Source organism: Centropristis striata, chromosome 6 (assembly GCF_030273125.1).
Source record: "Centropristis striata isolate RG_2023a ecotype Rhode Island chromosome 6, C.striata_1.0, whole genome shotgun sequence".
NCBI classification, from domain to species: Eukaryota; Metazoa; Chordata; class Actinopteri; order Perciformes; family Serranidae; genus Centropristis; species Centropristis striata.
Window position 1 is genome coordinate 16,475,101 of NC_081522.1, and position 27,567 is coordinate 16,502,667.

At 39.1% G+C, this 27,567-nt stretch overlaps 1 protein-coding gene across 3 annotated transcripts; it reads left to right on the top strand.

The window, feature by feature from the left end:
• The first annotated feature begins 2,905 nt into the window (after positions 1 to 2,905).
• On the top strand, positions 2,906 to 15,833 carry LOC131973902 (S-adenosylhomocysteine hydrolase-like protein 1). Of its 3 annotated transcripts, XM_059336028.1 has the most exons (17): positions 4,997 to 5,076; positions 7,582 to 7,693; positions 8,127 to 8,264; positions 8,361 to 8,461; positions 8,600 to 8,702; positions 8,800 to 8,894; positions 9,307 to 9,413; positions 9,499 to 9,615; positions 9,701 to 9,764; positions 9,852 to 9,940; positions 10,063 to 10,133; positions 10,221 to 10,315; positions 12,700 to 12,798; positions 13,312 to 13,380; positions 14,512 to 14,590; positions 14,677 to 14,797; positions 15,530 to 15,833. In XM_059336028.1, the coding sequence occupies exons 1-17, from the start codon at positions 5,002 to 5,004 to the stop codon at positions 15,534 to 15,536; spliced, it is 1,542 nt and encodes a 513-aa protein (XP_059192011.1). In that variant the 5' UTR covers positions 4,997 to 5,001; the 3' UTR covers positions 15,537 to 15,833. The 3 variants fall into 3 exon arrangements, with proteins under 3 accessions (XP_059192010.1, XP_059192011.1, XP_059192013.1); XM_059336027.1 differs by lacking the exons at positions 4,997 to 5,076; positions 15,530 to 15,833 and adding an exon at positions 2,906 to 3,169 and having other exon boundaries at positions 14,677 to 14,801; XM_059336030.1 differs by lacking the exon at positions 15,530 to 15,833 and having other exon boundaries at positions 14,677 to 14,801.
• Positions 15,834 to 27,567: the final 11,734 nt, after the last annotated feature.

Consider the following 27,567-nt stretch of genomic DNA (forward strand, 5'->3'; position numbering starts at 1 on the left):
CTTTCCATAAATAAAAGAGAAAATGTAGTTTAGTGTTGAGTCTGTTGAAAAGAGTAAATGCACAGAATGATTTATTGCTCCACCAACACATCAGGCTTCAGCTCGGCCTCACAGCCTTTGCCCAATCCCTGCTGGGCTGCTGCAGGAGGAATTACACATTGCACTAGAAAAAAAAGTGCAGTACTGAAGTAGCATGTGCACTGGAGGAAACAGCATGTCTGAAAACAGAGCTGTGTAATTAATCTGCTTTTTAATCACAGCTGAACACTGATTGTTAGTGTCACTGAGAGACAGTAACTGGTCCACAGTGAGGCTATATAGAAACAGAAGGATTAAGCATATATCTGTACAGTATAAAAATATGCATGTCTAATATAATATACACTCACTGGCCACTTTATTATTTATTAAGTGTGTACCTAATAAAGTGGCAGTGTGGTCTTCTGCTGCTGTGGCCCATCTGCTTCAAGGTTGGACATGTTGTGCGTTCAGAGATGCTCTTCTGCATACCTTGATTGTAATGAGTGGATATTTTAGTTACTGTTGCCTTTCTATTATCTCCAACCAGTCTGGCAATTCTCCTCTGACCTCTGGCATCAACAAGGCACTTTGGCTCACTGGATATTTTCCTTTTTTCAGACCATCCTCTATGAACCCTTGAAATGGTGGAGCATAGATCAGCACTTTGTGAAATACTCAGACCAGTCTGTCTGGCACCAACAGCCATGCCACGTTCAAAGTCACTTAAATCACCTGTCTTCCCATTTTTGATGCTCGGTTTGAACTTCAGCAGGTCGTCTTCACCATGTCTACATGCCTAAATGCATGTAGCAGCAACAACAAGCGGCTGAACAGTTGGTGCCATAATAAAGTGGCAGATGAGTGCATGTGTTGCAAAAGTGTAGCTCATTATCATAGTATACAAGTTCTTCCATTTCTTTACTTTGCTTTACTTTCGCTCACTGACTCCCACTACTTATGTAACATTGATGCTAAACAACAATAAAGATCTTACAGGAACGTGAGCAAATATTCAGTTTTCTTTGACACTAACAACCTGATCCCAACACATAATTAAAAGTTTAAAGGGTCCTACAGTGAACATGTTACTGACCACTAACAGGGACATTTTTATAACCCTCCTCATTTAACACCAGAGTCTGAAATGCCTGCACTGAAAAGAGATCAGGAACAGAGAAACATTTTGACAAAGAGAGATACAGTACTCCTGTTGCTCCTCCTTCTGGACTGGGTGTCATAAACTTCACCTGGTTCCTGTCAGACAGGGATCAAACTGAAATCCTCCCACAGTCTTCACACTGAGGAAAGAAAGGACAGAAGGTCTTTGTGTCTCTGCTGTGTGAAAACTGCAGTGGACAGCTGTGGATCTGTTACGCCCTCTTGTGGAACAAAAGCATAAAAGCTTATTGATACTCCTGTACCTAAAGGCTGACTGGTAGAAATCTGGAATCTGTAACTATGTCGACTGCAACATGCATGCACAAACATTTGGGATGTGTTTGTAACACTGCACTTTTCATCTGTGTGATTGATTTACAGCAAACTGCAAGAGCTGAGTGGACAACCACATCACTTAAAATCTAATGATTTCTCCATTAAAACAACAGATCTATCAGTTATAATGTCTCTCGCCATGGTTACAGTCTCCTGCCGACTGTTATTGATCCATTTCACCAAGAGTAACCTAAATTAAAAAGTTTCACAGTTTGTCCTTGTTTCAGGTTCTCATAGAACATTAAAACAGGTTTGCCTGCTGTAATCATCCCTCTTGTTTATACTCACTTGCCATTAACAGATGAGACGTCTCTGCTCCAGCTCTGCCGCCTAATACGATTTTAATGTAATGGCCACAAAAAAAACACGGTCTCCGTTATGTGGAAATAAGTCTTATATAAGGCTTAAGCAATTTTAGGGTGATATCAGCTGTGGGCCCCCTAGAAATGTTTTCTTCTTAAACCTCAAAACCAGAACACATTTTGTGGTTGTATTAGATACAATATGGTAAACTTAATAAATTAACAAAACCACACACTCGGCATCTTCCATAGCTATTTTTAAAAAATAAATTTCCAGCACTGCAGCCTATAATTTTACAAGGATTAGAACCAAATCCTGTTTAGGGCCCCCAAATGTCCCCCTTTTTGTTATCCTCCTTCTGCTGCAGCACAATAGGGAATCACAAAGAGATACTTCTATAGAAAAAACATTGCAATGTTCATACAGGAACCTGTAAGTAAGTGCCAAACTATGAACTTTTTCTTTGCCAATAACCATCCCCCGATAGCTAAAACCATATCAAACTTAAAATCTAGCATAATGTATTTCATCAGTGCTGCTCCCGCCTTTCAGTCTGTGGTGGTAGACACTTAAAAGGGGGTAACTGGTCACCATGGGGCCACTATTGATGCTGGTAGGGTTTAATGTAAACACATAACGCTGCCTGTTTGTTTATAATGTAACCCTCTGTTTGCATAGCACTCATGTCTTTGTGCTCATTGAGATTTGGGCCGATGTTGTCAAAGACAACACAAAAACAAGAAGCGGCTCTGCAAGTCTAAATGCCTGAGGTCTGGAGTGTGAGTGCTCCTCCATTAACAAGAGACGTTAGTACAAAAGAGTGTATGAGGGCATATGTTGACATCCACCTACATGGTCCTTTGGTGAACGTGTCAAAACGCAGTGATCACATCAGTGTTTATGCTGTACACACTGTGTCCAGGTCTAATTACTTTACATGTAGTCAAAGTAACCCAAGAACGGCTGCTGTTTAGAGTAAACAGAGGAAATGTATGTGGGCAGGTTATGGCTGGGCCGCCACCTGGTCTGCTGTCACATCACCTGAGCAGGAATCTAATTCATTTCATTACTGGCTGCCAGCACAGTCATGGAAGCGGAAAAGGAGCAGACAGGAGCCTCCTGGGAGAACCTGCCACTACCTGATGAATACCCTGAACCACATGCGGCAGCGGTGCTGAATGCTGAGGCGGAGGAGGAAAACACCAAAACTCAGTCAGAAAAATGCAGCCCGGACCTGCAGCAGATGCTAAAGGCTGCAGAGAGCAGGAGGACACCTCAGGGTCAGGACAGAGACGAGGCAGAGACGTCTGGGCCAGAAGGACTGGTGACTGAAGCTCGGAAGACAGACATGGTGAGCAAAAAGAGCTGCTACATTTTGACTTGTCAGGCCCATCTAGATCAGGACACAATATGGGACGTGCATCTGTAAGCATACTACACAGGAAGCGTGAATCTGCATACTCAGGCTGTTAATGATTTTAGTTGCAATGTGCAAGCTTCGATAAATGTTTGACCAGCACTAGCACACAAATATTTGACTTATTTTGTCACTTTGAAAAGACAGAGCAGATTTAAAGGTATAGTGTGCCAATTTAACACATCTAAGTCTGTTTAAAGGATTTGAGGCATACAAAAAAAATGCATTGTCAGGCTGTTCTCATTCACTGATTTAATTTAATTTGTAGATAACCCACATAATTGTGAGCTACAAGGCACGGCTTACCACAGCCTATATTCATGTTTTGCACAACCTCTAGTGGCAGTAGCAATTAACGTATGAGCAAAGAGGAAATGAGGTGACATGGTATAAAGAGTGATAAAGTCTGCGCAGAGAAGAGGACTTCTGTTTGTCTCCTGAGAAAAAAAGCTAGCATTTTAGGTTACATATTATGTCACCAGAGTAACTACATCATATATGTCACTGTAACATAGTTGTGTATCAAATTCTTATTTTAACCGAAACCATAATCTTTTTTCAAAACTTTGTTGGTCTTATAGGAGAAATATTTTAGGAAGAATGTTCAAAAATCTAAGTAGCAGAGGCCAATGTAATCTAACTTTTTGTTTCTAGTATTGGTCCAGCTCCAAGAGCACTGAATCCTACATTTCCCATAATGCAGCTGGATAGCATATTTTATTAGACCCTTCCCAGCTAGTAAAAGGACACATCTTTAAACCACAGACTTTCTGTTATAAATGTAACTTTCCAAGACCAATCCGGGGTTGCAGAGAGAGCAAGATTGGACTTTGAAAAGATCCTCTGGAGTCACAGAAGTTTTAACAGGCTGGATCCTCGGTGCCTTGCCATGTCTCTACACTGTCAATCAATATGTGCTGTGTGTGAGTCTGAGTGTGTGTTTGTGTGCGTGCATGACTAAATGCGTGTGTGCATGTTTGTGTATGTATACTTACAGGTGTGTATGTGGGGGAGGGAGGGGTGGGTTTTGTCATTTTTATTGTCTGTTTTTATTCTTTTTTTTTGTAAAGCACTCTGTGTTGCATTTTTATGTATGAAAAGCGCTATATAAATAAAATTTGATTTGATTTGTTATACTTTCCATGACAGTTAAACTGATCAGCATGTGTAAAAATCTGTGGAGTGTCGCTTTAAGAGATCTTCGGTAACTGCAGAGGAAACGGTGAATTCTACAGTAAAGTCCATCTCTATTGTTTACTTACGTAAAGAAACCTAAGCTGGCTTCTGTGTCCCTGAATGCAACCACATATAGGACTTATCTTTGTTCACTTTGCTGGCTCTTCTATCGCTATAGCTGCTTTGTCTCCATTACTGACAAACTCTTCCGTTATGAATGTATGTCCACATACTGTACGTACATCACTCTGCTGTCTTTTTAATGTATACCCTGAGAGCAGAGTGCACTTTACCGCAAATACAGTCATCTGTGGCCTCAAGTAACACATCACTGAGCTTCTCTTTCCTTACGAATCTCTTTCTTCTCTTCACCTCTCAAACCTGTTCTCTCCTGAATTTTCCCAGAGTGGCTTTCTGTAAGCCTCACAAAGACTGTGTTCATTTATTCTCTCTGTCTTCCCTCCACCCGTCACCTGGGCCTGTTGGGGGTGAAGGTGTGGCATAAAGCGTCACTCTGTGAACTCGCTAATCAGTTCAGTTGTGCAGCTCTGCAGAGTTACTGTGGTCAGTGTGAGAGCAGCTGTGCAAGCATGAAGAAAGTTTACAGTCTAGTGAACATAACTAAAGCCAAGGACCAGGAGGCAGTGCAGTCCATCTGCATCAAGGTAGCCTATCACTGCTTTTGTTTTAGAGCTGTTTTTAATCACAGTTTTCTTTAAAGGGTAGCGAATCTTCATGTTGAATTAGTTAAGAAGTACTTGAATGAACTGTACAATGACACAAATCAATGCACAAACTGTTTCCAAAAGAGACATTTTTCACAATAAGACCCACAGCCAGTTTAATGATTAGCTTACATTGTACTTGAACAGTAGCTAGCTTGCATTCAAACCTGCTTTCTGAGCCTCGTAAGGGAGGGTTTTGTGATCATTAAGTGAACTTTCACACTGCCTCAAGCTTAATGTCTTTTTGTGTAAAAGATTAAGAAACTGCTTGAGTAAATGAAGGCTTCATTCAAGATACTTTTTTCAAGTTATCATTACTTTAAACAAAAAATAGGGTTACATAACACTATTTAATTTGCATACTGTCGCATTTTGTTTTACCTTCCTTATTTATACTTTGTTGTTGCAGTCCAGGAAATATCAATCAAATTGTAGTTCAATAGTTTCAATAAGATATCTCAAATTTATCTCAACGGTAAATCAGTTCAATAGTGTTTATCCATTCATTATTTATTTTAAGAATGGTATATTTTTTCTTGCAAAAGAACTCACTCTGCAGTTACATAGAGTTACAACAAGTGTGATTATTATTCATTTTATATTGTTAATCAACCAGGTCAGCCAAGTGGACCAATTTAGATTTTACTTGAAACCCTTTTCAGCCAATTTAAAGTGGAGCATATTCCGGAGGATTATAAATAAAAATATGTTGTAAAAAAATAATAATCAAAACATAGACCGCAAGCACAAGTGTAGGCACTGTAAGTATGTAATAATGGTGATTGATCTTACTAAAGTCAGAGGAATACAGTGTGCTGAGAAACTCCCACAGAGATCCTTGTTACAATCGTTTATGAGCAGCTCAGGTTTAATTGTTCCTAACGAGGATTTGAGGACTCAGTTTGATTAGCAGCATTACATAAAAATTATCTTCTTAGTCCTGACTGATAGATGGCTTTCTGCAATTAAACTGCGATGAACTGTGATCGGTTCTGAGTGATTGAAGAGCAGTTGCGGGACATACATTAGGATTGAGCAATACATATTGTAACTGCCTACTATATATACACTTTTTTTATTATCATGCATTAATTTTTCTATTACATTTTGCATTTTCATATACAAACTGGCTGTATAAATTGACACTGCGGTGCAATTACTGAGACAAATTTCTGCAAAAATGATTTTTGGAATACCTGAAAATGCCAAATTAGTTAGTTACAGGTTTAGTGTAATGAAGAGCCACTAAATCATACTGCATGTGGTTTTTCATTCACACCTTGGTGATAATAGAACAAGGTCACCTTGTAATCATGTCACATAGCCCTAACTTCATATTTTTGTATCCCTGAATCAATTTGTCACTGTTGATCATTCAGAGAGCTGGGAAGAACATACATGTAGAGAAAGCAGACAGACCTGAACAGTTTAATGATTTCATGCAAGAATGAGCTTACTGAGTCTGAGGCTGGATAGTTTAGTCAGCCTAAACCTAGGCAGGTCTGCAGGCATGCTTCCCTGGCGAGACTTACAGCAGCTATATACACTGTTTTTCAAGCGGTACCTCCACAGTAATAGAACTTTTGCTCTATTGATTTGCTGATTTGCTGGTCCAGCCAGAGAGACTGAGCGGAAATGACACAAAGTTGATAGTATTTTAAAACAGCCCATGAAGGCTGTTTTGTCAAAAAATGGGGCTAATTATAATAACGATTAATAAAGATCCAGGGCTTTTGAGAAAGCATATGTGGCTGGAGTGACCCCATGTTTGAATTTAGAGGTTAAAGGACATAGGTTGTTGTATAAATAAATACTTGAAAAGGAATGCTTGTTGTAGGTGTGCTCCTTGTATATAATATAGCATCATAACATTACTAGCCTTAATTGTTTGAAATCTCATCATAGTGTACACACACTGGCAGTAGCCCCTGTGGCCCTTTCAGAATTTCCGCAGAGGAAATTTTGTAGTTATTATTATCATTATTTAAATACATGTGTATGAGTATAATACACATGCAGTATACTCTAGTTACATATGCAAATCTTGTGCCAACTCAATGATCCCAAGCTCCAGTCACTCACTGCACATGTATTTTATTTGGAGGTGGGGTCAGTGAGGGGGTGTGTCTGGGGATTTTTTGGAGTTGGACTTGAAGCTCAGGCTCAGGCAGCAGAGTCAGGCGAGCAGCCAGGAGCGGGCATGGCCAAGTGGGACTCCAGTGGCAGCAGCCCAGCCTTCAAACAGCCACACTGGATGGTGAGGCAGCAGCAGATGAGTGATGAGTCAGGAGATTAGAGAGTGGTGTTTATATGCAGTTTGAGTTGAATACATCAGGTCTATCTGTTTCAAGTATGAGGTTAAGGAGACTTTATGCTTGTGTCCAGCAGTGAAGTAACAAACGATATGCTGACTGTTTATTTTGTTCCTCTCTTTTGGCTCCACAGCAAATACAGTTCACAGACCAGAAGCAAGAATTCAACAAACGTCCAGCCAACACTGGCCGTCGCTCTCTGTCTCACTCCATCTCGCAGTCATCTCTAGACAGCTACAGTTCAGGTAGGGAAACATGAAAACACAAGACACACATACACACACACACGCTCTTAAGTCTGATCACATGTCTTCGATACATAAACTGCGCTGGTTCTGATCCCAGCAGCACGAGAACCGCAGGCCCCGAGGATTAGCCTCAGTGCTTTCTCTTTCAGCTAAACCTCAATTAAAAGGAAAAGTCTTCTGAAGAATGAAGTCTCTTTAATTTGGTCCTAATCGGCTGTGTGAGCCTTTCTCAAATATGTCAATCACTGCCAGAGTTTATACGGACTTCAAAGCCTCAGAGAAAAGACTCCAAACACACAACAATTAAGGCTGTAAAACCAGAGCCAATTCTTATCTTTACTCTGTTATTTCTTTTACTATGTTTGCTTCTGGACATTGTTTTATATCAGCTGATTGTTTTTATACACAATGTCTTATTTCTCTGTTGCAGTGTGTAGTGAGAGCTCCGAGGATGAGTCCTCTCCGAGAGACAGGCCTCAGAAGACCTCCAAGGGCCTTTCTGACTTCTGCATCAAAAACATCAAACAGGCTGAATTTGGACGCAGAGAAATAGAAATTGCACAGCAAGGTAAATACAAAGAGTTGTTGAGTTCATAATGAATATTAAGTCACAAATAAATACGTGTTTGTTCTCATATTGAATGTCACTGTCGGTTATATTTAGAAATGCCAGCACTGATGGTCCTGAGGAAAAGAGCAAGTGGGGAGAAACCTCTAGCTGGAGCCAAAGTGGTGGGCTGCACACACATCACTGCACAGACGGCGGTCAGTTCAACACACAAACACACAGAGTTTTACAGAGTGAATCACAAAAACCTGGTTGCGGCTGATTTTTTTACATTCATAGTAATAAGTAATAAAATGATTACACGTTTTGTTGTATGTATTGTATGTCTCTTGCAGGTGTTGATTGAGACTCTGTCTGTGCTGGGGGCTCAGTGTCGCTGGGCGGCCTGTAACATCTTCTCCACCCAGAACGCTGTAGCTGCTGCTCTGGCTGAGGGAGGTACGGACATCTGTGCAACCTGCTCCTCCACCTGACCTCCAACTTCACTCACATGTTTTGTTTTTCTTTTAACTATATCACCTACTCTTTATTTCAGGCACCGCAGTGTTTGCATGGAGAGGAGAATCAGAGGATGACTTCTGGTGGTGCATTGATCAATGTGTCAGTGCTAAGACCTGGCAGCCCAACATGGTATTGTGATCAACTGAAGGGACAGTATTCCTATGATATTTAAATAGATTGGCCAAAGTATGAAGACAAAACTGAAGTTCACCCCAGTGAAATTAAGTTGGGTAGTTTTCCTGTAATCCTGCTGAAAAACACAACCTCCTTAGCAGAGATAATACTTTTACAGTTCATTTTTTGATATGGAAATTTCTAGTAAATAAGTCGACATGTGAACGCTTTGAGCACCACCCACCACATACCAAATTTCATTTAACACACTGAGCTGAATTTCAGCCTATAAAAGTCATATTACTGGATGGATTTATATGTGTAGGTTTTAAACAAAGTCTCGTGTTTGGGTGAATTGTGCTTTTAATGAATGTCTTCACAGGTAGAATTGTTACACTGATGGAGAGATGATCTTGTTTTTTCTCAGATTCTGGATGACGGAGGCGACCTGACCCACTGGATCTATAAGAAGCACCAGAGTCTGTTCAAGAAGATTAAAGGCATTGTGGAGGAAAGCGTAACAGGAATCTATCGGTTCGTTTCACACAAATCTTGAAAGATGTTTCTGCAAGTTTAAAAAGCTCCAGCTCACACTAATGTGTCTCCACCTGTGTTTCAGATTATACCAACTGTCAAAGTCGGGCAGGCTGTGTATCCCGGCCATGAACGTTAACGACTCTGTGACCAAACAGAAATTTGACAACCTTTACTGCTGCAAGGAGTCCATACTGGACGGGTAATGAATCATGTAGTGAACATAAACAAATAAAAACACTGGTAGAGTGCAGAGCAACAGACTGACTGTTGAACTCTTCTGTCAGGCTGAAGAGAACCACTGACGTCATGTTTGGAGGAAAACAGGTGGTGGTGTGCGGATATGGAGAGGTCAGTAAAATAACCAATGTTCCCTGTTCTGCTGTGCCCATGTGCAGATATAAAAGGAGCTCTACTAACCTCTTCTCGGTCTTGCAGGTGGGCAAAGGTTGCTGTGCAGCCATGAAAGCACTGGGTGCCGTCGTATACGTCACAGAAGTGGATCCCATTTGTGCCCTTCAGGCCTGGTATGAATGGAGGAAGCTTTTGTCAGTACAGATGTGAAGTGTGTTCACTCTTTCAATGTCACATTGCAGCAAAACATCATGATTTTTTTTAAGTGTGACCCCCTTCTGTCTCCCCCTGTCAGCATGGACGGCTACAGAGTGATTAAACTGAGTGAAGTGGTCAGACAGGTAGATCTGGTCATCACCTGCACAGGTAACTGCTGTCCTCTACTAAGTTATATTAGGTCTTAATAAGAAAATCAATAAAGTTCCAGTGTGCTTCATCTCTGTTCCTCTGCAGGCAATAAAAACGTTGTGGGGAGGGAACATCTGGACAGAATGAAGAATGGCTGCATCGTCTGCAACATGGGACACTCCAGTACGGAGATAGATCTGGTATGAACTGCAGAGACCTTTAGAGGGGAAGAGTCTCATAGTTTAAAAACGGGCACATTGAATAAAATTCCAAAAATGTCAAACTCTTGCTTTAAGAGTAGGACTTCTTGAAGTTCTTATAATTATTATTATCATTATTATTATTATTATTGTAAAATCTTCAGTCATTTCCAATTTAAGCCGGATCAATTCAACTGATTATGAAAGTAACTAGAGTCAAATACAGTTAACGTATTTGACTCTTAACGACTTACCAAGTTAATATTTTATCTAAAAAAAGCATACATTTCTTTACCTCTACTCAAAACCAGCACATTATGTGAGATGCTCTGTCCTCCTGTAATAATATCATAGATAATCTAAATTTAACATAATACTAATTTTAAATAATAAGGGCTCGACCCAGTACATACGGAGGTACCTTAAGTGAAATTCCAAACTTAAAACCTGATCTAGGATTCAGTAGACTACTTTACTGAAATATATGTATATATATATATATAAAATTACATGAAAATAAAATTTGACAGTTTAACAGTATGAAAAACACCAAAGCACATAAATTATAAAAACATAGACATATGACTTATTTATCTCCTCAGCATAGAAAAATATATAAAAAACTACAAAGCTCAGAGTTAGCCTGCAGATCAGTACTGAATGCTGCAAAGAGGGAACAAAAAAAGCAGATTTTAAAGTTATGTCCACATTAAAAAGTTTCAATGCATGTATCAAACACATGGTCTTAAAGTAACACTCCACCATTTTTTCATGTTAAAACATGTTATTCGGGTAAGTAAGACGAGTTGATACAGACCTCTTGCGTCTCAATGCGTGCACTCAATCGCCCTGGCGCGCCGAGCTACTTGGCTAGCACTTAGCTTAGCCCAGTTCATTCATTACGGTCCAAACAGATGGACAGTTAGAAGCGACCAAACTCCTCCACGTTTTCCCTATTTAAATACAGCTACACGAGTAGTTAAACGACCAAGTATGGCGACACAAAATAAAACGTGGCGCTTTTCGAAGCAGATAAAAAGGATAACTATAATGTATGGCGGAATAGCACTTGGGAGCACTTCGACTCGGCGCAGTAATATCATCACTTCCGCTCCCTCTCACTTCCGTCAGGAGTGATGATATTACTGCGCCGAGTCGAAGTGCTCCCAAGTGCTATTCCGCCATACATTATAGTTATCCTTTTTATCCGCTTCGAAAAGCGCCACGTTTTATTTTGTGTCGCCATACTTGGTCGTTTAACTACTCGTGTAGCTGTATTTAAATAGGGAAAACGTGGAGGAGTTTGGTCGCTTCTAACTGTCCATCTGTTTGGACCGTAATGAATGAACTGGGCTAAGCTAAGTGCTAGCCAAGTAGCTCCGCGCGCCAGGGCGATTGAGTGCACGCATTGAGACGCAAGAGGTCTGTATCAACTCGTCTTACTTACCCGAATAACATGTTTTAATATGAAAAAACGGTGGAGTGTTCCTTTAATACAGCTAATGACTTATTATACCAAAGTCCTCGAAGCTACCAGCAGACCCGCACAGACGCACAGACTCAATCACAGACAGTCACAGGTGAGCGAGCGTAACTGTGAACTGTTCATCAGAGAAACCAGCAGACAGGAACAGTGTTGTGTTGCATAATGCTTGGTTTGAGGGCGACACTGCGTTTAAAATTAAACTCACCATATGAACGTCACCGCCGTGTGTCTGCAGCGTCCTGCGTCCCAGCTGCACGTAAGCGAAACGCTGCCTACGTCACATGATTTAATGACCTTTCGCCTGCCGCAGGTCATAATGTGGCGCAGCCAGGTCATTTTAAGTAAAGCTAATGTAATAATAATCGTTAAATGTTAGTATTGATAAGGGCCACATGCAGACCTTCACAAAAAAATAAAATAAGTCTTGATAAAAGGGCACTTTGGACTTCACGAGGTAAAGTGGTTAGGGTTAGGGTTGCCAGACTGCTCCCTCTGCACATGCCTGATGAACTGTGTGTGTGTGTGTGTGTGTGTGCGTGTGCGTGTGTGTGTGCGTGTGTGTGTGTGTGTTCTTGTACTTCGTAATTAGTGAGGACCGGAACACTTTTTTAACAAATAGAGTGAGGACATTTTGCCTCACTTCTTTGTTTGAGAGTTCAGACTTTGTTTTAAGGTTAAGGTTACAATTTACAGTTACAGGTTACAGTTTATGTCAGGGCATTTACTTGTTATGGTAAAGGTTAGGGTAAGGGGCTAGGGAATTCACTATGAGGGCCCACACAAAGATAGAAGTACAAGGGTGTGTGTGTGTGTGTGTGTGTGTGTGTGTGTGTGTGTGTGTGTGTGTAAACCTTTATAGATGATAAATGTATGCTTTGTGTGTGACTCTTTCTCTCAGGTGAGTCTGCGTGCTGCAGAGCTGAGGTGGGAGCGTGTGAGGCCTCAGGTGGACCATGTTATCTGGCCTGATGGCAAGAGAATCGTCCTGCTGGCTGAGGTGATAATGCTGTTATCTATCATTGTTGTTAATATTACTATACACCAGCACTGAGGAAGTGTTTTTGACCACCCTGAAGGGTCTCCTGCTGCACCAATGGCTGGTTTGCTGCACATTATCCTGATTTACACAGCATAAAAAATACACAAGTCATTTAAATGATACAAAGTAAAAACAACAGCTGTTTTAAAATAACATCCCTGTACTTATCTCATATAGCATCAAGTTATTATAAAAGACACTGTTTATAAAAACTGAGAAAAGATGATATCATCATCTTCTTTACATTACTATACTTTCTATACTGTGGATTTTTTTTATGTTACAGAGAGGTTGAAATGCTGTTATCAATGTTTAACTAACTGGACAGCTAACACGTAGTCACTGGCATTTAAGTGATATAATCCCATTCCTGCGTGTGTGTTATGTTGAAATAAGTGCTCTGCTCACTGCTGTACTGGCTAAACTGTCACATCAAAGTATGTCATTTAACGTTTTTTAATTTTCTCTCAGGGTCGTTTGCTGAATCTGACCTGCTCCACAGTGCCCTCATTTGTCCTCTCAATCACTGCAACTACTCAGGTATGATAATATAATTTATATTATTTGTTACAGATACTCATTCAGCGAAAAGCTGGAAGCTTTATTCTCCTTTAAATGTATTACAGAGTAGGGCTGGGTGATCGATTTAAAAAATATATCAATATTTTTAAATGTGATATGGAATTAGACCATATTGCATATGTCGATATAGTTAACAAATATTTTCTTTCTTTATATATAAATGCTGCCCTTACTAGGGTTTATCATATTTAGTTCTCTTGTAATGTTTATTATTTTCTCATATAAATATATGTATTTCAGAAAAAGATTGGTCTATTTTATTTCATAGGCTATTTTTATTTAAGACATTTATTTTTCATTTTTTATTTAAATGTGCACTTTATGGAGCTTTGATTTTTTTTTTTTAAATGGGTAACGCTTTATATTAAGGTCCTTGTAATAACCATTAATTAACAAGTAATAAGGCCCTTGTAAGTCCTTACAAGATGATAATTAACATTACTGTGTGTTTATAAGCCTATATAAGTGTTAATAATCGCATTATAATACAGCTAATAACAGGCTATAAGAGATGTATAATAAGAATGTTAATAAAAGCCTCATGAGCGTCTTATATTTCTTCATAATAGCATTACAAACACCCATAACCCACCCATTATGGGTTTGCCATGCCTTTATTAATCTTTTGTTTGCTTATTGATATTAAAATATACTTTATTGCTCATCTATTGTAAGTTTACTATGCACTTGTTAACAGTTAACTATGCTTTTTGCAGCTAAAGGGATCTAAAGCGAGAACAATGCCTTATTACTTGTTAATTAATGGTTATTACAAGGACCTTAATATAAAGCGTTACCAAAAAATGTACTCCTGTTGTTATACAGTAGGCTATTAATGTCGACTTAAATAAACGGTTTCAATAAAACTACTTGTGACATGTCATATTTGGCTTTGACTTCTACTGAACATTTGCTCTCACTTTGCGCTAAAAAATATAGGGGTATATATTGTACATCGATATTCAGCCTAAATATATCAGGATATGACTTTTGGTCGATATCGCCCAGCCCTATTACAGAGCAGCTCTGCTATGTTGAGGCTGGTGTTTGTCACCTGTCGTTGTGTTAATTTTCACTGCTGTGTGTCAGGCTCTAGCTCTCATAGAGCTGTACAGCGCTCCAGAAGGACGATACAAACAGGATGTGTACCTGCTGCCAAAGAAGATGGGCAAGTCCTAAAACAGTCTTTACATTTCTTGTTTTTCAAATTCATCGCATTAAGATATGATAAAACTAGTGCTGTGATCATTTCAGATGAATATGTGGCCAGTCTTCACATGCCGAACTTTGACGCTCACCTCACGGAGCTGACTGATGAGCAGGCCAAGTACCTGGGCCTCAGCAAACACGGACCCTTCAAACCCAGCTACTACAGGTGAGGACAGATCTTTCATGAAATCAACAGACACATATGACTCTCTGTATTTAACCCTTTGATGCACAACATGGGTCTAAAGTGACCCGACTGAGTTTTTATGTTCTATATCTTTGCAATAAATAATTTTCATCATTCAGTATTACAGGATTTTCCTCAATTAGTTTGTTTTTGATCATCATACATCCTAATTTTATGTTTTCCTTTATTCATTTTTTAATAAAATCCCTTTTTGTGTCATTACTCTCAAAAATGACCCATATCCATTTTTTAGTCAAGTAGCTTGCTAAGCTAACTACTTAGCTACCTCCTTGGCTAAGTTTTTAGCTATGTAGCTTGCTAAGCTAAGTACTTAGCTAACTTCTTGGCTAAGTAGTTAGCTAATTCACTTGCTAAGCTAACTACTTAGCTATATTCTTGGCTAAGTAGTTAGTTTAGCAAGTTACTTAGCTAAGTAGTTAGCTTTGTAATAATACAAAAACTTTTTTTCTTCATAAAGTATGAGAGGCAAAATAGAAATAACCATCTGTTGTTATCAAAAACAAAATATTTAAAGAATACTTGGAATATTCAATGATAAAATAAGTTGATATCAAAAGATAGAGCAGAAATACACAGCAGCATTAATAACATGGGAAATGAATGAGGGTCATTTTTGACCCATGTTGTGCATTAGATGGGGTTAAAATACGTTGTGCATCAAAGGGTTAACATATATTCTTTTTTCTAAAGGTATTAACCCTCCGGACATAAAACTGAGAAACAAAAGGTCTTCTGATGTGCTGCTGTTGTGGATTTGTTGTTGGAGAAAAGAAAAACTGCAGACAGAGCACCGACGCCCTCTGCTGTCTCAATCTCACCCAAAACTTCATTTTTGTTCACTGAGTTTTCTGTTTATGCGTATATCTGGTTTATGTGATACACTGTTCCTGGTTATAAATATTCACAATATCTAGAATGTAATCATAGTGAGTTCTGAACTAAAAGAGTTAAAATCAAGAGAAGCAAAAATAAATGCTGAATACAAGCTAATTATTGTTTTGCTTGGACGTCCTTTATTAATTGTAACAAACAGTAATTTATGTTTAACCCACCACATGTAGACTATATAATTATCAGTGAGGGAGACATATATGTGCATATGAAATAGTAATCAATTTATTTCTAGTTGACATGCAAATTCCAGATTGTGAGTTGATTCCTTGTTGAGAGAGAAAGTGTTGGTTGATGCATAGTTGAGTCAACAGTCGACCATAAACACAAAGGAAGGCCAAAAGTCAATATACATTGATTTAATGCTCTGATTGTAGTTAAGCATCCCTATGATATAATAATAATAATAAAAACAGATTTGCTCTTCCTCAAAGTTTTTAATGCTCTGTCCAACATTTCTACCTCTCAACTGTCAAAAACATTACAAAATCCTGAACATTAAATTACATTTAACTGAAAATAATAAAGGCATTTTAATTGATTAAAAGAGAGTACCTCTGGGGCTTTTTTGTGATTTTTATCTCCTCTTGAACATATTCATTTTGAATCCAGGAAGTGGTCCTACACAACTATTTTTTTCTAATTTGACTTTGCTTTATTAATTTCTGTGCTCATTTGGCCATACAGCCCGATACACACAAGTGTAACCCTCATATTCATATTTATATTATACAAACAGTGACTAACGGTAAGGCTGATCAGCTGGAGCTGCTGGTTGGAGCCATAGACTGTATAAATAAGATTGGAGCACTGACTGCAGAACCTGCATACCTCCATACGTGACTGTTTCCCCACTAGGGGGCGTAAAATAACTTGTATTTTGATGCTACTTTGAATGATTTTAATTGGGGGGTCGGGGTCAGTAACAGGCCCTGTTACACATATTACACCATACTTAATACCCAATACACTGCAGAAATATGTGATGATAGAATAATATTAAATGATGTAATTATCTACATCATTTATATATATATATATATATATATAAATGATACATATAAATAATGATACATATAAATATATACATATATATATATATACATATATATATATATATGCAAAAATTCTACCTTGTCATTTTGTTCCGGAGGCCTTGTGTCTCCTTTCCTTTGCCTATCTGCTGCTGACTATTGTGAAAAATTATATACAAGTTGGTATATATTACTGGCATTGTATTATTGAATGTTTTTAAAAATAATAATAATAATTACAAAGCTTTTTTCTTATAGGCTATATGCTGTGTGTACAATACATTTTATAGTCTGCATTTAAAAGAGAAAAAAGCCGTCCCCCACCCTTAATATTTCTCTCTGTCTCTGTTAACTCTCTTTCATTAGTCTTACTGAACATGAATTAAGCCACAAACACCAAAAAATGATTATTGTCTCCACATCGTTAAGAGCAGCAGTGTGTCCTCTACTCTCTAATTCTGTTTAACTGTCATTGGTATTGATAATGATCATCATATCCTTCTATAATGTCAATTTATCTTCATCCCCTGTCATTTTGTCCTCTTGCCAGAAGATGTCTTTTAAAAACAAGTATCTGTAGAGTTTGTCAGTCTCCTTGTGTGTAGTGTCTCTGTATCTGCAATAACTATTAGTTATAATTATTTGTTCCATTTTTATGATAAATACCATATTTTATTTAAAACACAACATGGTAGTGTTGAGGGACAGGGTGGGGAGTAATGAATCACATATAATCAGAATTGTGCAATCTGATTTTCAAAAAATAACTTTAATACATTTATATATACGGTTGCCCATAAAGTCTGAATTTATTTATTTTTTAATTTTGACACAATCCTCTGTTAATTGTGGTTTCATTGTTATTGTGATATGTTTGGAAGAGATTGATTAATACAATTTTGAGAAGATATACACTTAAACATAAATCAAGTCACAATCATTTCGTGGAAAGAGGTAAAATTATATTTTATTCCAACTTTGTGGGCGACCGTGTACATAATATCTTAATAGGGCAATGTTTTATTTCTATATTTAATCCACTTACAGTGGCTTTACTTTATGAATCAGCTGTCTGAATTAGTTTTGGTTCCTGCTAGACGCTACGTAATTAACTAAATAAATCCAGCCGGTCATATGACAATCATTATCTGTTTTCCTCAATTGTTGCATCCTGTCTGTCTCTGATCATGCAGTCCTATAAATACCCCCCCTGACCCTGGATTACTGTAATCCAGAGTCTCCCTGTGTCTGTGTGAGTACTAAAGGCACGGCCTGGCTCAGGATCCTTAATGAACTGTACACTGTTTCTTTGGGGCAGCAGACCAAAGGTGAGTTTCCACTGCTGCAACAGAGCAACCAGTCACCTTGGTAATAAAAAACAAAAAAGCATATATCTCATAACAACCCAATGTCAGTTCAACATATATTCCCTGGTTTGCACACAAAAAAGGGGAAAAGGACTAAAACTGATATCTGTTTATGCAAATAAACCTTAACGTCTCATTCAGTTTTTCTTGTGTTAATGCAGTGGGGAAAAAATCAGTCCACCAACAAATCATTAATGATTGCACCAAATTTTGGACAGAGGAATCGACTATCTTTCATCACCTTTGTGAAGCATTTAACATGCAACCTATAGCTAATTTTCAACATGCTGAATAAACTGACACCCACCAGGATGTTGACATTTGTGTAAAATACCTTTAATTCAAGAGGGAAGTAATACTCATTACAAAAGAACAGCATGGAAAACAACATTAAAAACAGCCATTAGTGTAAGAGAATAATGAGGAGATCCCTTGACTTCCACACCCACTCTAATCTAATGACACCACTCATTCTCCTGTATTCCCAGTATCCCAATGTCACAGGGTTTTGTGTGTGCGTGTGTGTCTTGGGGCAGAGCTGCTGATAATCCATTGGCTGGTGATGCATCTGAGAATGACAGATGGCCTGTGCAGCCTATACGCTGTTGAACCTGTGTGCTCTGTTTCGAGGCAGTTTTAGCAACCAGGAAGTTGTCTATCAGGATCCGTGTGTGTGTGTATCAGTGCATGTGTGTGTGTGTCCTTGCCTCCTCCCAGTTAGGGATTCTCCCTAAAGAGCTTTGATGCCTCTCCTGCATCACTACATGGTACTAATCACTCGTACCAGCTGTCAGCATGTCGGCCTCCCTCCTTCCTCTCCATGCATCCGTTGGCACCACTTAACCTCACATCCTCTGCAGCAGGGGGCCATAATGGACTCTCACAGCGTTTATATGAAATATGATGAACATATATCAGCTGCTGATTGCTCTGACTGCTCACAACCACCAGACAAAACCGACACTGTACTACCAGTAATGTGTTTTGTGTATGTTTTCCCTCTGGCCTACACTTTTGTCTTTAATTTCATATATTAAAACTCTTAATAAGTCCCTTGAACTTCCCCAACATTTGGGGAATATTTTTTACACACTGTTGCACTTAAATCACATGCAGTACATTCTGTGCCTGTTTCAGTTCAGCCGTCATATTTATAGCTACTCCAAGACAAATGTTGCTGTAACACAAACATCAGGATATATACAAAGTGTCTGTGGGGTTTAATGGTTTGATGCAGCACTAATATCTCTTATGATGGACCTCTAAAGCGCCTCATCTCAGACCTTTCGTGACTGATCAGGATCAGGTTGCATCGTAAGCTGAGCGAGGTGCTGCTGCTGCTAACACCAACACTGAGGATTTACCACTACAGGCCTTCAGCTGCTGCTTTCACACATGAACACCATTGATTTATTGACTGGGGAAGATGATAGTCAACCTGCTGCTTAATGGCCTGTGTATGGATTTATGGGTTATGGCCCAATAGTTAAAAGAATCATTTTGTTCATACCTCCAGTGTTTGGGGTCGAAGATTACACTTTGATGTCATGATCAGCTAAGTGTGGCCAAGACGCCCCCGAGGGGACACCATAGATCTGAGGGAGGAGTGAGGCAGGACAAAGAGGATTTATCATCTCTGGGTCTGTTTTCCAAACCAGCACACTGATTGGACTTGTGTTAAAATTCTTTCACTTCTTCTGTGGTTGTTCTTTGCAGAAATTGTGAGCTTGCTGTGTCCTTGCGTTGTTTATATGGTGTTCTGAGACTGCAAGAACGTTCAGGGGGAGGCTAAATGTATACCCCTCACTGCTCCGCCTGCAGTCACTCACACACCCAACAAACTACACCTTAAACCTGCCACCCCATGACCTTTTATTTAACTTGTCTAACACAAACTCTGTAACATAAAATAATCAATTTCCTCATTACTGAACAGGGCTTAGAATAGGGGTGGCTAAAAGTATCAGGACCCTCCTTGGCCTTCACATGCAGAGACACAAAAGAACAAAAAAGAGACCAAAACAACTACAAAGACATGCAAAACAGCTGCAAAGGGACACAATAAGACTCAAAGGCGCAAAACAACCAATAACCAATAATAAAAAAACCTCTATAAAGTTACCAAAATAACTACACAGAGACTCAAAATGACTAAAATGTGACACAGAACAACCACAAAGAGACACAAAGCAACTATAAAGTGACTAAAGAGGCACAAAATGTCCACAAAGAGACATAAAACAACTACAAACAGATGCCAAATGACTACACAAAGGTCCATAGCCAACAACCACAGACACAAAACCATATTTGAAGCATAACAACTTCAAAGAGACACAATCTGACAAAAAGATGCTACAATGTCTGCGTGTCTGTCTCCTCTATAGGAGAGGTGGTGGGGCCTTACATCGTCTCAAAATCTGCCCGTGCTCTTCCTGTGATGAGTCCTGAGATGGTGACCAGCAGGTTAAAGCTCTCAGTCAGTTGTTGGCAAGTCTAGAACCACCGGATCCTTCCAGCCCACCAGAGTGAGTTCTACCATTGCCAAACACTGTGGGAGAGTGCACCACGTCACGGCCACCAGATCTGAGTGACGAGTCGGGTTCAGGTTACACAGGACATCGTCTCAGAGATGGAGCAAGGGCCTCCATGGTTACCAGTGATATCTGAGAGGGACGGTGCAATTGATCAGATCCATAGTTCCCTGCCCGTCCCTCTCTCTCCTCTTTCTCACAATGATAACAGAATATTTAACAGCTGAGTGTCTGTCTTGTCCTATATTGGCACTACACATGATTGCTCAAACAGCGAGAAATACAGCAAAAATGTGCTAGTGCCAAAATGGGCAAAGAAGATGACAAATCTCCTTCCATTAAGAGTGGACCTGTTTGCTGGTTTTACATTAAAGGTGATGCAGGTACAGACACAGGCAGTGTGGTTCTGTCTCTACTCTGTTTATGGCCCTATGGTAATTCACTGATAGTGTGCTGTGACAGTGAATTCTACCAGTGCCATACACAGAACAGGAGGAGATATGAGTGTAGTCCCACATGAAACTGTCTGATCATCTTTTCCTTCAAATGTGAATCCTGACATCCTGTGTTTCATGTCTGTCTGCAAAAGGTGTACTGGCCTCTTAAAAGTTGAAGGAGTCTTTTTCTTTACCATCCTGTGCAGAATGGAAATAGGCAGACTGTCAGAATTAACGGCGTCCTTCCCTCATCTGTGTTTTGTCCACCTCACAGGATGGGGAGTAAATCCAACCATGCCATCTGCTACTGGGACGGACAGGCCTCTAGTGCTGCTTATCTAACCCCTTTTCTTTAAGAAAATCTTCAGAAAAACTAGTTTGTATTTACACTATGCCCCTTTGGAGGGTTATCATCTGATTATTGTTAGCTTTTTGGACATTTCTGGCTTTCTTGAGATCCCTCCTGATGTTGATGGAGGAGCAGGTCTGCTGCTCAGATTGATTCTGGCTGTAGGGAATGATGCGCTAAGTGATTTTTGAGATGCTCCAAATGGGTCCCAAAGCAAGGCTCATCTTCCCGTTTCCGGGAGAGATCAATAGAGTAAAAAGCTTGAGAGAGAGAGAGAGAGAGAGAGAGAGAGAGAGAGAGAGAGAGAAATCTGGTTTAGCTTGGTTGCTCTTACAAGTATTGATAGTAAAAAAAAGAACAGTATTACTCACCTCCTTCTATAAAGTCCTGTATCATTATAATAAATGCTGCATTGGAGGAAACTCTGTGTAATCATCACTTTAAAATCTTTAAGCTCTAGCTCTTTTGTAGCATTTACTTGTGATTTTCAAAGACGAACGATTGTTTTTTTGTATTTTTTTGCCATGTGATGATCATCAGTCTGATTTAAGATTTAAAAAAAAAAAAAACCATACTCCTACATTTACACACACGACTTATAATAACATCTAAGTGTCAGCCTTATTATTCTCACTGGAAGGTATTGCATGCATTTACCAAAAAGTTACGCTGGATCTTGCCACCCATTTTGCGGAGGCCTGTGGATTATTTGGTCTGAGTCTTACCTTATAAAGATGATCCACTATCCCGAATGCAGACAACAACACTTTAGTTGTAAAAAATATATATATATTTTAGATTAAGATAAAACATCTGTGTTGAGCCAAGCCTCCCAGAGCGCCCAGCGGGAGAATATATTCACAACCAAACAGCCTGTTAATCGTACCAAACATGAGAAAAAAGCCTAATGGTCTTCAGCGGGATGTAGTGCGATGTTGGAGGAGAGCTGACTTTTACTTTGTTCTCTTCAGTCCGCTGGTCCACACTGTGCCAGTTAACTCTCCATGTCTCCGTCCCTGACTGCTTGTTTGGGCTGCATGGCAGGGGATTTTAGTAGACAGGTAATTAGTTGCTAAGCATCTTAACCCACTGGCAGCATAGTAATCCACGCCGCCCCCTCCCTCCCCTTCTGCTGCTTCCATACGCAGGCCTACAGCGTATTTCTTCTGCGACTTTTACGCACAGGACGCGCACTGCAGTGGCGGTGATGGACACGCTGGGAAACCGTTGGATTGGTAATTTAATATAGCCCAAATTACTTTGGTATACTTTTAAACAAAATCAAGATTATGATCACACAAAAATAAAGTGGTAAAGTTAAAACTAGCACAAGCCTGAAATAAAGTAGCTAGAACAGATGCATGCTACTTCAAACTTAATTTGGGATAGACGAAAAATGTTAAACACTTGCCCTTCCCTATTACTACGCTACATGACACAACCGCAGTGTTTGCCAGCAGACAGCAGACCTACCAGCCTCCTCCGGGTGTGGCACCCTGATGCAGCCGGGCCTGAACCTCGCGCTCTGTCCCGTCCCTGTCCAGGACTCAAAGTTTCTCCAGGCCTCCTCTGCTCCTCGTTATATACGGGCACCCAGAGGTCCCTGCAGGGCTCATTTACCTGCTGTCGGTGATTATTAGACAGATTGCAGGTGGAAAAAGAGGCATCATCCTTTCAGCTGATGTGAATCCGTCAGAGTGGGATAGGAAAGGTTTAGGTTACGGCTCTTTCAAAGTTGACGCTGAAATCCACCCGTGCAGCCTTTGTCCTCTCCATACATTATGAAGGAGGCGCAGCCGGCCAGTAGCGTCTCATCGCCCTCTGCACAGCTCTGCTGCTGCTGCTGCTGCTCGCGTTACTCTCAAATAACTTTACTCAACACACACTTCCCTATATTCAAGTAGTGTATTATAAAAATCATATATTTGAGGGTTTTTTTCGTCATGGAACTCATCATTACACACATTATTATGCAGGTGTTGATCTTCCTAAAACGTAGCTCCACATTCCAGTTGTAACATCCTAAAATTAAACTGAAAATATCTTTATCTGGATCATACATATCTGCATTAATAAGGCAATATTCAGTGTTAAAAATCTTATCTGAGGACTCCCTAATCTGAGATCCACAACAGAAAGATAAAATGAGGAAAAATATTTTTTGATAATTTTATATTACTCTCATACAGCAGCTACTCATCCGAAATACTTTATCATAACTATGCATTTAAAGTACTTTTTAAACCTTCATGGTTTCTGGAGAAAATAAGAACAATTCTTGTCATCACCCTCCAATCAAATTAAACTGATGTTGAAACAAGAACCCTGGATATGCTCAGAGAGACGCTGCATGGCCACACAACAATGAATATTTCATAAGATCATTATAAGCTATGGCCTGTGTCTGTTGAAGAGCCTCCAGCGTCTCAATGTGCAGGAGGATAACCTCCATTCACCCATTCACTTATTTGATATGACATGTATCTGAAACCAATAACATTTTTTATTTAAAAAAAATTAGTGTAAAGTGGTGCTGTGGAATTTTTTTATAATTCATGTTTGAAGAAAAACACTCATGTAATTAAGGCCATTTAAAAAATGCTTTATCATGATTAACTTTTCCTCTATCTTTTATCCTGGCTTGGCAGGAAAGCAACACAAATGTACTTCTATACAGACTCTGGTTTCACCAGCATTCCTTCTTCTCAGCACATATTTTGACTTATAGTCAGAAAAGCATATATATTATTAATAAAATGAACCCTTAATAGGGCACTCATTGAAATACTTGCAAATTCCAAATTTCAACCCTAGAGAATATTGGAGGATATTACATACAGCCAGAATGTGTAAAAAAAAAAAACATATGGACCCGGGGGAGGGGGGTAATATTTTGAGAAAAAAGTTTATGAGATTAAAGTGGCAAATCTGCGAGAAAAAAGTTGCTTTTTTCCCCACTTTTTTCTTGTAAATCTGCAACTTTTTTCGTGCAGATTTGCCACTTTAAATCTCTTAAATCTGCAACTTTTTTTCTTGTAGATTGGCCACTTTAATCTAGTAAATTTGCAACTTTTTTTCAAAATATTTTATTTATTACTCATTTATTACTCATTTAAGATATCCGCTGAAGTTACCAAATATAGTTCTTCGCCTGATAAAGGGTTAATGATGGATCTATGTTAATGTCCCTGTAAGTCATGACAGTAAGCCAGCACAATATACCAGGAAACTGAAGCAGCTGAAATAAAAACCAGGCTTTCTCAATTTGATTTACATTTTTTTCCACCGTGACATTTCAAAAGGCCTTTCCACAGACATGAACAGCCCTGAACAATGACAACTATGAAACACTGCAGCAAAACATCAAAATATAATATATAATTTCATAGACATATGGGTCAAAAACATCAAATCAATGTGATTTAACAGGTCATACTTTTTCTACTTCTATGTTTAATAGAATAAAGTTGTGGGTCTTAAAGAATGGATTAAAAACATAAATGAAGGTATCTAATAATTGTATAACTTCTGATGAGGACCTCCTTATTCAGACAGGTCACAGCCTTCTAGTCTACAAGACACACAGGAAGGACTGCCATCTAGTGGACAGAAAAGAGACAGACAGTGAGTATGAATGTCCCCAGAACACTTTTCTGCCTTTATATAGCCTACAGTGTATGTGAGACATGTCCAAAACCCTGTGAAACTTAGGCTGAACAAATAACTTAAATGACTCATTTAAATGAAATAGAAGCCTGTGAATAAATTGTAAATAGATGCCTGAAACATGTCACGTCACGCACACAAACGCAAAATACTGACATAGTTCATATTTTTTTGTTTTTTATTTCTTTCTTCAAGTTACAAGGGAAGCACATTTATTCATTTTTTGCTTTTTAAAAATCAGGGATATCTCGACTTGTATCTTGGACACACTTGGGCTTAAAAGACAAAAATAAAAACATTCAAACAAATAATAGGCATCAAATATATGTGTCTCGTTAATAAAAAATACACAATACACTGATGAATCCAGACGATCCAGACTGGACAGTGGTTTGTTTTTTTTGTTGAAAATGACAAATGAATGTGACATCATGTAGCCCAAAGGCCTTACATATATTTGGTTAGCGAGACTTTAACAAATACACTTTATATGCCTATGTTAATTCTCAAAAAAGGTCCTCATATTTTTTTTTTTCAATTATAAAGGGATTATTAATTTAATTGATTATAATCAATTTCTCTCCAAAGAAGAAAATAGTACTCAGATTTTTGTTTCCTTGTAGAAATAACATGTTGATAACAAATAACAAATTGATCTGCAATGTGTGCATCAAGCTTCAAGCCTGCGCTAAAACACATACCAGTGCACCATCAGGAAATTTAACAGTAAACTGTCACTGCTCGTGTATCGCCTCCTCGGCACAGGCTCTAACAAGCACATGAACTCCTCCAGGAGTAAACCAGGATTGAAGCTTTTAAATCATCCACTGAAGGAGTAGAGGAAATCTGTGCCTGAATTTAAGTTTGAACTTAAGTGAGACTGTCACTCTAGAGTTTGACACTTTGAGCAACATTATTTAAAAAAAATCTCACTTAAAGGGATAGTTTGGATATTTTGTAGTGGGTTTTTATAAGGTACCTGTTCATAGTCAGTGTATTACCAACAGTAGATGGCAGTCGATGCGCCCAGAGTTACAGTAGCAGGCAGGATAACCGACACAGAATCTTAGGGAGCAGCAGTAAAATGTATTTTAGCCACCTAAAGACAGTCACTTTAATCAGTTTAAGACTATGCCATGTTTAGAATATCTTCTATCATGCTGTCAGACAGTCCTGTTTAAGTTTACATGTGAAGAATTGAAGCAGTTACCTCTGCTCTCTTCAAAACCCCCAGACTCCATTGACAAAAGCAGCAATTTTACCTCACAGAACACGGGAATTGCTGGTCTACGGCTGCCTAGATCTTTAAATTTGTTCTGATTATTGTGTGGCTTTGGTGTTTTAAAAGGGTAAGCTTGAATTCACCGAATTTCTGTTTCTTGTCAAAGGAGTCTGGTGGTTTTGATGAGAGCAAAGCCACAACCTTCAACGTAAACAGAGCTGTCTGACGGCAAGGTTTTGGTAGGTAATGAAAAAACGTTTTGCTGCTGCCCTGTCCACATCATATATACTATACTATAATGTATAATGCTTAATGTCTACCTCTCAAAACCCATCTACTGTAGGTAAAACACTGACCATGTATAAGTACCCCAAACAACCCCACTCCAATAAAATAAAAATGATCCCTTTAACCTGAGTGAAAACTCTTTTATCTGATGAGGACCTCCTTGTTTTTTTTTGGGGGGGGGAATATATATGAAACTAAACTTGCAGATCCATTACATTTTGGTCCCAACATTTTGGAAAACAACAAGCCATCAACAGCATGAAAAAGTAAATGAGACAGTGTTGAATGGCTAAAACAAAGAGCACTTCTGTCTGACAACGTAAATCATCTTTGATGGACACATTTGCATAAGAAGGAGGTGCAGGTGGAGAGTCATCCCTCAGACAAAGATGTATTAATTCTCCTCATCTTTACAGGACAAGTAGTCTTTAAACTAGTGTGTTATATAAGTTTTAAACAATACATTATGATAGGATTTACCACCCGCAAAAAAAACCAAAAAACTAACTATCCCTACGCAAGTCAAACACCTATTATAGTTCAACACAAGCAATAGGCAAAGTTAATAAGTTCAATAATTCAACAAGGACCTGGATAATCTCCATCGAACCCCGCCCGGCTCACAGAGGCCTGCGCACAGGCGTCCTCCCCATATCTACAGCTCCACAAAGCCCTACACAACTTTACTTCTGTGTCATGCCACAATATACAAAGATACTCAGAGAATGACAAACACTTTCCTAAAACGGAGAGGAGGAGGATGAGGAAGAGAGGAGAAGCTTCAGGATTGAGACTTCCCTTGTGTTTTCTGCTCAGCACACCACGTGTTTTTTAATATGCCATGATTCTCCCTGGATCACACACACACGCACACACGTACGCAGGCACACACGCACGCAGGCACACACGCACGCAGGCACACACGCACGCAGGCACACAC